This window comes from Gopherus flavomarginatus, chromosome 15 (genome assembly GCF_025201925.1).
Source record: "Gopherus flavomarginatus isolate rGopFla2 chromosome 15, rGopFla2.mat.asm, whole genome shotgun sequence".
Taxonomy (NCBI): domain Eukaryota; kingdom Metazoa; phylum Chordata; order Testudines; family Testudinidae; genus Gopherus; species Gopherus flavomarginatus.
Genome location: NC_066631.1, coordinates 22252012 through 22264384, shown reverse-complemented (window position 1 = coordinate 22264384; position 12373 = coordinate 22252012). Strand labels below are relative to the sequence as shown.

The window sequence follows — 12373 nt, the reverse complement described above, 5'->3', positions numbered from 1 at the left end:
CCAGAGTTCCAGCCCCATGCTTTATCTATGAACCACACTGTTTCTTTAAGCTTGCTGTCTATTCTTGGGTAATAATATAAACCATACTTCCCACTTACATGGCACATTAGCATGCATTTTACAAAGGTGATTAAGTATCATTCTCCCTATTTTACAGATGAGGAAACTGAGGCAGACAGGTGAAGTGATTTCCAAAGGTCACAGAGCAAGTCAATAGCAGAGCCGGAACTATAACTGATGTGTCCTAACTCCTAATCCAGGGCACTCTTCAATAGACCACCCTTCCTTCCTCTCTTTTAACTCACTGTGTTTCAGTTTCCCACTCCGTACCGTAGTGTGCCCATCTGTAAAACTGAGGCAAATAATTGCCTGCCTCAGCTTTACAGACGGGGACATTATTGTTTAAGACCAATTGCCTCACAGAAGTGTGGCCATTAATTCATTTTTGTAAATGTCTTTGTAATATACCTCTACCCCGTTATAACGCCACCCGATATAACACAAATTTGGATATAATGCAGTAAAGCAGCACTCCGGGCGGCAGGGCTGCTTGCTCCAGTGGATCAAATCAAGTTTGATATAACACGGTTTCACCTATAACGTGGTAAGATTTTTTGGCTCCCGAGGACAGCATAATATCAAGGTAGAGGTGTACTTTGATAAAAGCAGTATACATCTGCAAAATATTATTATTATTAATGAGCCATTCCAAATGATTCATATTTGCTTAGTTTAATATATACTAAGGAGAGCTGTTTCCCCCTCTAAAATATCAGCCAGTACAGCGTGCCTCCTATAAAACTGAGAAGCAAATGTTTGTGTATAGAGTTGTTTTTAATCTGGAGCAGACTCTTTGTGCTATAGTGCAGCCTGGCTCAGTGGAAACCCATTAGATTACTTTAGTGGGCAGATGGTGTCAAAGAGTCAGAAGTATATAACAGCCTCCTGCTGTGCCCGTGTTCAGTATGCAAGAAATCATCTCATATCAGACAACTGCTCCAGGGGACACAGTGAAGCACAAAGGAGAGAGCAGGACACAGCTAGAGTCACGAGCCCTTACAAGTGCTTGCCCCAAGATGTCGGCAAACTACCCCAAGTAACGGAACCATAACTGGTAAATGACGGAGGCAGTGAGGCAATGGTAAACGAGATGTGATCTGCATTTGTGCCGCAGAGGAACATCTTCAAATGTGTGGGACACCCCTTTACACATATTAACCCTCAATGTGCCTCTGGGAGCTGGAGCAGTATAATTCACCCTTTCACTGATGCAGAAACTGGCATTTCGAGACGCTAAGACCAACTTTTCAAAAGCATCCACTAAGTTTGGGTGCCTGTGGCAAGAAAGCCGGGACATGGATTTTCAATAGTGGGCCTAGGACTAAACTCCAGGCACACACACCCTGCGTCCCTGTGCTCGGCTTTTAGCCACAATGTCATGCTTCTCTCTAATTCCCACCCACAATCAGACTGTAAACAGCCAAGGACCAGAACTGTAGGCAGAGCCTACAAGTGCTTAGTGATAAAGTCAATTTAGTTGGAGTTGGTCCTGCTTTGAGCAGGGAATTGGACTAGATGATCTCCTGAGCTCTCTCTTCCAACCCTAATCTTCTATGATTTTAGAAGTCACAATCCAGAGTCTCATGCATTTGTCTATAATGTGGACTCACTGATGCAGTGTTAGTACCTTCTGAAACACTCCTTTTGTGTGTGTCCATGTGACACTCTTCTCCTCTACTTACGCTAGGATGAATTATTCTAATGTCATCATATGAGCCAGATGCTCTGTGCCGGCTTCACAAAGCAGGATATTTTGCTACACGGTAACCAGTAAGGTGCTGCCAAAGCATGGGGTTTAAACCACATAAAACTAAAAAGATCCTAGACAGTTTCACACACTTGAGATAAAACTGTAGAAGTCTTTTCCCCACCCCCACACCTACCACTCCCTTTTCTTACAATGTCAAGAAGCATTGTAATAAAGTGGCTGTTGAGAATGTGCACTGCTGCTTTCTACTGGATAGACTTAGAATTGCTCAGTTCTGTGTCACAGGCCCTTTATTGCTAACCATGTGAGGAAATTCTTCTTCAGTTAAGGTGTCAAGGGCCTGCACTTCTGAAGCAGGAGGATCTAGGCTCTATTTCTGTTGATGCTGCAAACGCCATTGCAGCTGCAAGGAGTTAAACAGGAACACGGGAAATTCCCACCAATTTATTACAAGAGAAAACACTGTAATATCTGCGCATTTGCTCACAAGTGGCCTAAAAAACAGAGCCCATCACGATATGCTACAACAAAATCAAATCTCCATTTTGTTTAAAAAAAAAAAAAAAAAGTTTTTCCAGTCAGACATTGGGGCAAAAAACTTGCCGCGACAAAACATTTCTGTGGCTAAAATAGCAAATTAAAAGCTTGGCCCTGCAGCTGCAATCAAATGGAAGTTTTGCCTGAGTAAAGACCTCAGGATTGGCCCTGTGGTTTTTGACCAGAACAGCAACATAAGATTTATGGGTCATCCCTCTAGTCTCTGTGTTTTAACTGGATCAGCTAGAGGGGAATCTCCATGAATGGGTAACTGTATGAGGGCTGACATGCAGAAGAGCAGTTCTGATTTCATCTAGTAGAGGGCAGTGGTATGCGTGCACACACACAAGTTTATTACAACCCTGCTCAAACTACTTTTTTACTTTTTCCACATGATTTTACAGCCATATTTGTCCCTGCTGTAAACACCAAAAAACTAACTACCCATTATGTACAACCTAATTAAAGGAATCCAAGCAAGATTCTTATTACAGTAAGACCAGAGATGCAGAACTTAAAAGGATAAATACAGAGATTTCATTTGTGGGTTGCTGGGCTCTACAATACACTCAAAACACTGTCATTAGTCTACAGTGAAGACAAATGGAATTACTCATCAAACCCAGCTGTGTATGGAGACCAGCGTCCCCACCAACGCAGGGCCTCTGATAATTGGGCTGACTGAGAGCTGAATGGCATTATTGCTACTGAATGGCATTGTTTTATTGTTGTTGTTTATTCTTGGGTGATTATTATTGAAACTACTGGCTGTGCAGTTTATTTCGGTTTAATTGTACCTTGGGATTTTTCTTCTTGTGCATTTTCCTTTTATAAATGACTACCGTGCCTACCGCAGTGGGAAGGTGCTTTATAAATCTAAATAAAAAGAAAAATAGGGATAATAATTGCCACAGAGAGTAGCTCTGAGATCCGTTAGCAGCAGGCAAGACCGAGCTCGCTGGTTCAAAGTATTTCTTTGGCATACAATGGACATGAGAACTCATCTGTGTGATTATCTGGACATCTGCTTTGTTCCTCAGCCAGTGGCCCGCACACTGCCTGCCCAATTGTCTCCCTACCTTGACAACAAGCAGCTCAAAAGGCACACATTACAGCCGCCTGAGGCAACTAGATAGGGTGACCAGATGTCACCATTTTATAGTGACAGTCCCGATTTTGGAGGGCTTTACCTTAGATAGGTATCTATTACCCCCCCCCCACACCTCCTGTCCTGATTTTTCACACTTGCTGTCTGCTCATCCTACACCTAAATAGGACACTTTTCCATGCACCGCTTTCTAGCATGCACTAGGATTGGTACAGAGAGCGCTGGTTTCCTTTCCTTGGCTCTCCTCGGCCCCCTAGCTATCATTTCCACTGTACTGAGCACCTATCTTTACACAAAGCTGGTTTGATACATTGCTCTTCTTGCAGAGCCGGTAGCAGCCTGCAGCTTTCCACTGCCCATTCACATCTGAGAGTCTACGTGGGCCAGTTTTAAATATGGTTTCTGTTGCATGCTTCGAAAGACTGTAATACAGAACAAGGAGTAATGGTCTCAAGTTGCAGTGGGGGAGGTTTAGGTTGGATATTAAGAAAATCTTTTTCACTAGGAGGGTGGTGAAGCACTGGAATGGGTTACCTAGGGAGGTGGTGGAATCTCCTTCCTTAGAGGTTTTTCAGGTCAGGCTTGACGAAGCCCTGGCTGGGATGACTTAGTTGCGGGTTGGTCCTGCTTTGAGCAGGGGGTTGGACTAGATGACCTCCTGAGGTCCCTTCCAACCCTGATATTCTATTCTATGAATAACCACACTGGGACAGCTGAATGGATCAGTGAAGGAGTGTTACTCACTATGATACCGTATTGTCACAAACCTTTCCCCTTTAGTGCAGCACAACAAATAAAGCCTAGGTGAAGAGTGATCTCCATCCGATTAGTCTTATGTGGCCTGTATATGAAATTACACTTGACTGGTGCTGGCTCAATTCCCAGGTGTCAGCACCACTGGAAACACTATGAAAATTGGCACTGGCTGACACCTTTTTTCGGAAGTCTTAGCCAGGAGGCCGTGAAATGAGGGTCTGAGGTAAAACCCAATGAAGGAGTCTTGGCATTAACTTCAACGGGCTTTGTATCAGGCCCACTGTAGATATGGAGCTTGACCTGCCCTCTTAAATCTTAGAGCTGGTGGGAAAGATGGAGAGAGAGATTGACTACCAATCCATCAACTTGCTGGGGCTGTCAGACTAGCTCCTTTCATGAGAATTAAATTCACTCAATAAAGGGCGAAAGCAACAATATAAAAATAGATGAACCCCCATTCTGCTATTTATCCACTTTTTCATAGAGGAAAAAATAGGTTAGCTTCCTCAAATATGTAATGTTAACCCTACTCATGATAATCAGTGCTAGTTAAGTGTCACCAAACTGCTTAAAATCCACTTAATTTGGAATTACTATTAATAATGTAGCAAGAGACATTACGCAGAACGATGAAAATTCAAGTAATTAAATGTAACACTTCATAAACTAAACCTGCGATGAATCTTAGCTGCCTCTTCAGTCTCTCTGCAATCAGTCTGTCTGCAGTTGTGTTTATGTATCCTAGGACCAAGTGATAGACTTGGTGTCTACGACAACCTCAGGAGGTTGACTTAATGTGAATGCAGCATGAAAAAAAATCTGATTATCTTTTGATTCTCTCTTTTATTAAATAAAAATGATCTTTATTGAATAAAGCTGCTTTTATTAATATCTAAAACACTAGTTGGTGTCATACAGCCTGCTGGTCCCATGGAACTAATAAAAGAAAAAGCAGAGGTAAAAATGAGAACATTACAGGGGGAAAATTTGTATTAAGTGAGTATTGTGGCTGGCAAATAAAACATCAGCTTTTCTGTGGAACTATTTAGTTTCATTTAAATTTATTATTTTTGTTCTGTTCGTGCTGAGATGAAAAGAAAGCAGCACAGAGCTTCTCCCAGATGCACATCGTGTCAAAGTGCAAACAATGACCAAGGGGTTAATCTTACTCCCCACCCTGACATAATATCCTGAAGGACTATAAATGAGCTGCAGGTGAGACAGTGAGACAATGCCTGTTTCACCAAACTGGCTTAAACCTCACGCTGGGGCCGCTGTTACTTTTTGGGGGGCTTAAGCAAACTTGTTTTGATTTCTGGCTATAGACAACAGCACTTGAGGAAACCCCCTTGCTGATTGCATCTGTGGTTTGTTTCTGCTGAGTCATTCCACCAGCTCTCTCTCTCACACACACACAGAGAAGGGGGAGAGAATTTTCAACATATGGTAAATTAGCCATAAATATCTGTTTAAAGTTATGCAGCTACATCAACAGATACATTTTTGACAACCAACTCCCAAAAGTATTATTATTGCGACATTAACAGAAAGAATATTTGTTTCCTTATCAAAAACAACAAGCTTGTGTTAACCAAAACAAAACAAATCACAGACTGTGAAATGTTGACTAGACCTACTAACCGTGAAATTCAACCCTGATCTCCTGTCTGAAGTTACCAGAAAGAGTTAAAAGAAAAAGAGAAACATTATTTTTAAAATCAAACTCGGTTCTTTAATTACAACCACAACCAGCAAATACAGAACAATTATCCCTTACCAATAAAATAAATCCTGTAATGTTTCAGAGTAATGCTGCAAAAGAAGTTATACTGTGCATGCACTTTATATTTCCATTTTCAATATTCTTATTCACAATAAATTCCCCATTCTCAGAGCTCCCATTGACATCACTCGGAAACATGCCCACGCAGCTCTTTCAGAAACGGTCCACAACTTAGTGGAAGATGGGAACGTAAAAGAAACATAAGCCTGTATTCTTTGTGCACTCGTTATTCCCACTGAAAAAAACAGATAACAGGAGTGAGTACCGAGGTAGTTAACCAGGGGCGGCTCCAGGCACCAGAGCAGCAAGCGCGTGCCTGGGGCGGCAAGCCACGAGGAGGCGGCCTGCGGGTCGCTGTGAGGGCGGCAGTCAGGTGGCTTTCAGCAGTGCGCCTGCAGGAGGTCTGCTTATCCCGTAGCTTCGGCAGCAATTCGGCGGCAGGGACACTGATGGTGCAGCACCAGTGAACCACCTGCAGGCGCACCGCCGAATACACTTGACCAGCGGACCGCCCGCAGGCGCGCCGCCAAATCCGCGTGACCAGCAGACCGCCCGCAGGCATGCCGCCGAAAGCCACCTGACTACCGTGCTTGGGGTGGCAAAAAACAGAGCCGTCCCTGTACCGGACGTTAACTACAATTACAACCCACCTCTCATGCAGGCTCTAATTGCAGTAACTGGGTATTTCATATGGGCTGTCAACCATATTCTGATATCCTTGTAACCCCATGGAAGTCAACGGAGTTGAGCAGATGTAACAAAGGCTAAAGTTTGGCCCTATGTGTACAAAAAAAAAAAAAAGGAGAGGAGGATTATGTGATGTAACTGACACTATTGGGAGGGTTCAAAGAACAATAAAATACAACATTAATAATATAAAACAAAACAGGAGAACATTTGTTGTATCCAAATAGCCATCTGCTTCTATCAGATGTTTATATCTAAAACAGTCAGGGTCCAATCAAACAGTATTGTTTTTGCTCCTTGGGAGATTCTTTTTCCTTTCCTAAATAAGGAGATTGTCATCACTGCAAGTGGAATTCCCACCTCTCAAACCTGTGGGGAACCCCCTTAGGAAAGTAAACCTATCTAACTAGTCTGCCATGCCCCTACATTTTATAACAAATGGTCTTCAGCACCTGGGGGAAGCAGAAAATCAAAGCAGAAGCTTTATGGCCAGAGAAGAAATTGCCTTGTAAAATGATCTCACAGGAATATGTCTGCACCTCAGATGATGGAGGAGAAGGACAAGGGATGCTTAGGACAATGCATGAGGACAAAAGACCACTTTGACATTCTCTTGCTGGCACCATTTTGCTCATCTCAGCTTGGGGCTGTTGTTCAAAGCAGTGGTTCTCAACCAGGGGTATGCAGAGATCTTCCAGAGGGTACATGAACTCATCTAGATATTTGCCTAGCACAGCAGGTTACATAAAAAGCACAAACAAAGTCAGTACAAACTGAAGTTTCATACAGACAAAATGAGAAAGTAAGCAATTGTTTAGTAATAGTGTGCTGTGGCATATTTTTATGTCTGATTTTGTAGGCAAGTAGTTTTTAAGTGAGTGAAACTGGCATATGCAAGACAAATCAGACTCTTGAAAGCAGTACAGTAGTAGGCTGAGGACCCCTGGTTTAAAGTGAAGGTTCTCCAACATTTGACAGAGGGTTTTATCCGCCAAACATGCATGCATAACACCTCTCGGCTCCATAGCTGTTGGAACTAGCTGTGCAGCGGGTGCTGCAGCACCCCCTGGCTTGAAGAGGTTTCCATGGTATACAGGGTTTACAGTTTGGTTCAATGGCTCTCAACACCCCCACTATAAAAATTATTCCAACACCCCTGCTCAGCTCCCATTGGAAGAATCTTAAGTGTGCTCAGCACCGCTCAAGTAACGTTCAGCTCATTGCAGGACAGGGCCTCAAAGAGATATTTGCTGTTAGAGGAGTTATCAAAGGCCCCATCTTAACCCCACTGAAGCCAAAGAGAGTTTTGGCCTTTAAACAAGGCAGCCCTTTAGCACTAAAAACATGGACAAACGTCCCTGTGGTTGAGCCTTTTTATTTTTGGTTACTTCAGATTCAGAACTTTACTACTGAAAATCTCTGAAGAAGTTTTCTATAGTTGGAGACTGATTCTGTTGCCATTGATATCAATGGCAAAACGGGGAGCAGGATTTGAGACCATAACTGGAATTGTACAGCCACACACCATACATATTTAGGTACACACATCACATTATTATTCACAAGTAGTTCTGCTGAGAATGCTGAACTCATTAAAGAAAACATGACAACATTTCACCTCTTCAGTTTGAGCTAATTTCCCCTTTCACAGGATAAAAGCAAAGCAAAACCCATAAATTGTGCTTTTCAAGTCTTGGAAATGTGTAGTAAGGAAGCCTTGTTACCATGCTTCAAAGTAATCAACAGACCTATATACACACACACAATAGGCAACTGACTGCTATTACATGTCAAAAAGTGTCTCTCTCTCTTACAAAACTTTGCCATAATGTCATAAATGAAAGTAGCATTTCTATTAGCAACAACAAGATATCAAATAAAGAATTATGCCCTGTAGCAATAATCAAGACTGATTATTTTTTCAGTTTTCCTTCTGTTAGGGAGATCAACCTTTTGCACAGTGTCTTCTAATTCATATTGTAAGTCACCAGAAACCTCTGGTCTGATTGTTCTACATCACCATAATAAAATCTGAGTCTGTTACCAGATATGAAAATAGCTATGTACCTAGAATATTTTTTTCTAAATCACAACACAACACAGACCCAGCAACCATACAACAGCATGTTATCAATTCTAAAATGCAAAATAAGCAATACCAGTGATTCTAGAAGAACTACTAGTAGGATCAGGTGTATGTAATTCAAAAAGTGCTGGACTTAATGAAACTTCACAGTTTGTATAAGAAACCTCAGGTTGTAGTTTTTGCATTAGTATATTTATTTAACAAAATATCCTTACCAAATCCAATTTTCTGCCCAGATTTATCTTTCAAAATAGTGTTGGGTGGTTTAATAGTTAAAAATAAAATCTCAGATGTATATTATTAATTTCTGATCCAACCAGCAAACCATCAGTTTCAAGCAAATAATTTCTGTGGGTCTCAAATACCACTTTTATTCCAAGGTTGCAATGAGTTTCAATCAAATGCAAATCCTCTGTTAAACCAGTGTTAAGGGTGCAAATAGAAATACACCCAAAAATATAGAAAATGAAAAAGTTAGTATTGTCACTGCAGTGTTTATTGATTAAAAATACAGATATTGCTTGTAGTAAAATACACATTTAGCAGCCTAACTAGAAATCAAAAGCTACAGATTTGTAAATGTGAATGAAATAATCTTAGAGCAAGAATCATAATCTTTCTAGTCCCTAACTTTAGTGGGTTTTCATTTGCAACTTTGAAATTGCACTCACATAGGGATTTGCATTTAATGTACTTCGGGTTGTTTTGGGAGTTCTTAAATTTGTTTTAAAGATAGAAGAGGGAAAAGGAAAATCCTTACCTGTGCAACTGTGGAAATACAGAACTGTGTGCACATTTTTTTTCTCCAGTCAATAGATTTTAAACTCATCCAGTCTTTAGATACACAAAAAATATTAAGTCTGGCACTATACAACTGCACTATAATAGTGCTGCAACTTTGAAGTGACACTGGCAATTATGTAACAAAAAACATTTTTAAAAAATACTTCACTGCACATTGTAAAAATATTTTAAATGAGTTTTGTTTAAGAAATTACAGGTATAAACTCATATGACCACTATTCCTCACTGAGGACTAGCGGCCTGTAAATTCTAAAGCAGTAACATTCAAGCTGGTTTTTAGCTATTCAGGCACAAACAAGTCCTTAATATCTTCCCAGCAGAAAATGTATATCCCCCTCCCCGCTATTTTGATAACTCAAGAATGAATTAAAAGATTTTCTTCATGCACTGAAAAAATTAACTGATTTATGGGCTGAGACCAAGCATCAGAAGCATAAGAATAAATGGGGAATTTTTGATTCCAAGAAAGTTGTGGGTGGGTGGGGTGGTATGTAACTTGTAAACTTTTTTGTAACTTTATTCCAGGGCAACACAGAGAGAGGTCACTCGCTCAGGAAAGATGTCAAAAAATTTCAACTCAAGTCAACATATTGAAATTCTAAAATCACTACTAGGAGAACTCAGAATAATTAACATATCCTGGAAATTGTAACCAACCTATATTTCTACTGAAGGATGGTATGTTAGTTAATATCATGTGTTCTAGTAAAAGACTATAGCCTGAGATACTAGGGCTTTCATCTGAATTATTACATGGGACATCAAGCTAGGGAACTTAAACTCTGGTACTCCTGAAGAATTTAAAAACCCAGATAACTAAAAACCTTTGTAGTCCACATCAGAGGTTGTCCACCAGCATTGTATACAATGAACACAGATACAACGGACAGGTCACAAATGTAGATCTGAAAGGATGGGAATTTTTTTTAGGTTGGCTTTGACAATTAACACTCGATTTCTTTTCAGAATGTCTTCTTGTGTTTGCCTAACACAAAGATTCCTCCCCCCCCAAAAAAAAGTGTCAGCCATAAATCCTACAGAAGACAATATCCAAGGCACCCTGAGAGGCTGCTGCACGTAAAGAAAAGAAGAAAGAAATTGCTCCTTACCTTTGGAAAACACTGCTGCCAGGCTGAGGAGGAACGGTGACAGGAGCTGCCACATATTGCTAACCCCAGAAGTGCACATCCTCATGTTTGGGTCTGCAGGGAACTTAGGGTTCTGTCTCACACACTTTGTAATCAAAATAAAAACCAATCAGCTGGAGAGGTTGCATTTTCAGAGAAGGTCACCTGGAGAGCGCAGAAGGCATTCCCTTCGCAGAGATGAATTGTTTCTTCAGTTTCGTTTGTCAACCCTCCCTTCCCCCAGAAGGGCCGGGGCTAGTAAAACAAATCCACCCACCAGCAGCCGGCTGCAATCGATTAAGACAAAACTCCGCCGATAGAGCTAGATCTTCAGTCCTGAGCCCCGATCGTCTAAAAAGTAAACAGCTCCCCCCCCGCCCGCATCCAAATCAAAACACCCGCACTGGAGTCTCCCGGCAAAGGATCTCACAGGCTAGCACAGGGCGCTACTGGGGGGACACACACACCCTTCCCCTCTTAGCAGGAGCCTCCCCCATCAGGCTCAGGAGAGCGGCTGTATTGTGTAACCCCGGTCCCCACCTCCCCATTGGGAAAGCACGTTCCTTCGCGGCGCGGCGCGGCGCTAAAGTTTCCCTGGCCGCGGTGATGCTGATCAGCCCAGGAGCCAGGCGGGCACCGAGGGAGGCAGCCTGGGTTTTAGTTCTCTCGGTCTCTTTTCTCGTTCACTTCTTTAACTCCGAGGGAGGCTCTCCCCCACGCACGGTCCCTGCTCTCGAGTCTCTAATGCTTTCGGGGAGGCTGGATGCGGCGGAGGGGGAGCTGGAGGCTCAGCGGGTGCCGCAGAAGTTGATCGCCGCTCAGGATGCTGGCCCCCGGCTCCTCCTCCGCTGGTCCCGACCCGCCAAGTCCATTGTAGTTTTTTGGTTTTTTTTTTTAAGCCAGCGGGTTTCGCGAAATAATCAAAGAGGAGGAACCATAAACAAATAAATAAATAAATCTCAAAGAGCCCAGCCTCTGACTAGACAGCCAGACTCACCAATCCACGTGCAGAGGGGCAGGGGCTGGTGGAGCTACTGAGCCCACCCCCCTGGATACCCGGACAATCACAGCACAGCTGGGCGGAGCGCAGACAGAGCCCCCCCAGGCACTCACTAAGCCAGGACCCTTCTAGGGCATCGCAGGGGCTGGCTGGCAGGTTAGCGAACCAAGGGAGGTGTTATCATCTCAGTTACTGCAGGAAATAAATATGTACATTGCTTCCTCCCCACCCCCGCCACTTCCTCTGGCGATCTTGTAATTATTGCACTTTAGTGTAGAGAGAAAACGGAAAAGTGGAAGCCTGCCAGAGTTTGGCCCCAGCCCTCACAAAATCCTCCTGGTTGAATGCATAACAAGTCTAGCTGCTCCTGTTGTACCGAAAAACAAAACCAGACTGATACAGCCTGTTGCAGAAGCACTACACATAAAAAATCCAGACTTTGCCTTAAAAATCCAGACTGGGGGCCCCCACCTGAAATCTGGCACCTGGACCCACAGCACCACAAAAACTCAGATCTAGAATCTGGTTCCTGCCCGATTTTGGCTCTAGAATCAGTAGTTGTACTTTTGAAATAGGACCTAGGTGTTGCTTTTACTATCACAAAAAGCTGGATCCTGGCTGGTAGAAGAAACTACAAAACACTCTAATTTGGCAGGTGTATATTACCATACCTGGTTGGGTTTGGTTTGGTGATTTCACAGGTATACTGAACACTTT

The 12373-nt window shown here is 42.6% G+C and overlaps 1 protein-coding gene across 2 annotated transcripts in view; it reads right to left on the bottom strand.

Annotated features, from left to right (window-relative positions):
- LOC127034557 (transmembrane protein 132D-like) overlaps positions 1-11740 on the bottom strand; it is a 410372-nt gene extending 398632 nt beyond the window's left edge. Inside the window, exons 1-2 of one of the 2 annotated variants that reach the window (XM_050923488.1) lie at positions 11654-11740; positions 10639-10762 (exon numbers count right to left, since the gene is read on the bottom strand). In XM_050923488.1, coding sequence (XP_050779445.1) covers positions 10639-10723 — 85 coding nt within the window. In that variant the 5' untranslated portion in view covers positions 10724-10762; positions 11654-11740. Of the gene's footprint in view, positions 1-10638; positions 11015-11653 lie in introns of those variants that run through there. The other variant, XM_050923487.1, reaches the window with a different exon arrangement.
- Positions 11741-12373: the final 633 nt, after the last annotated feature.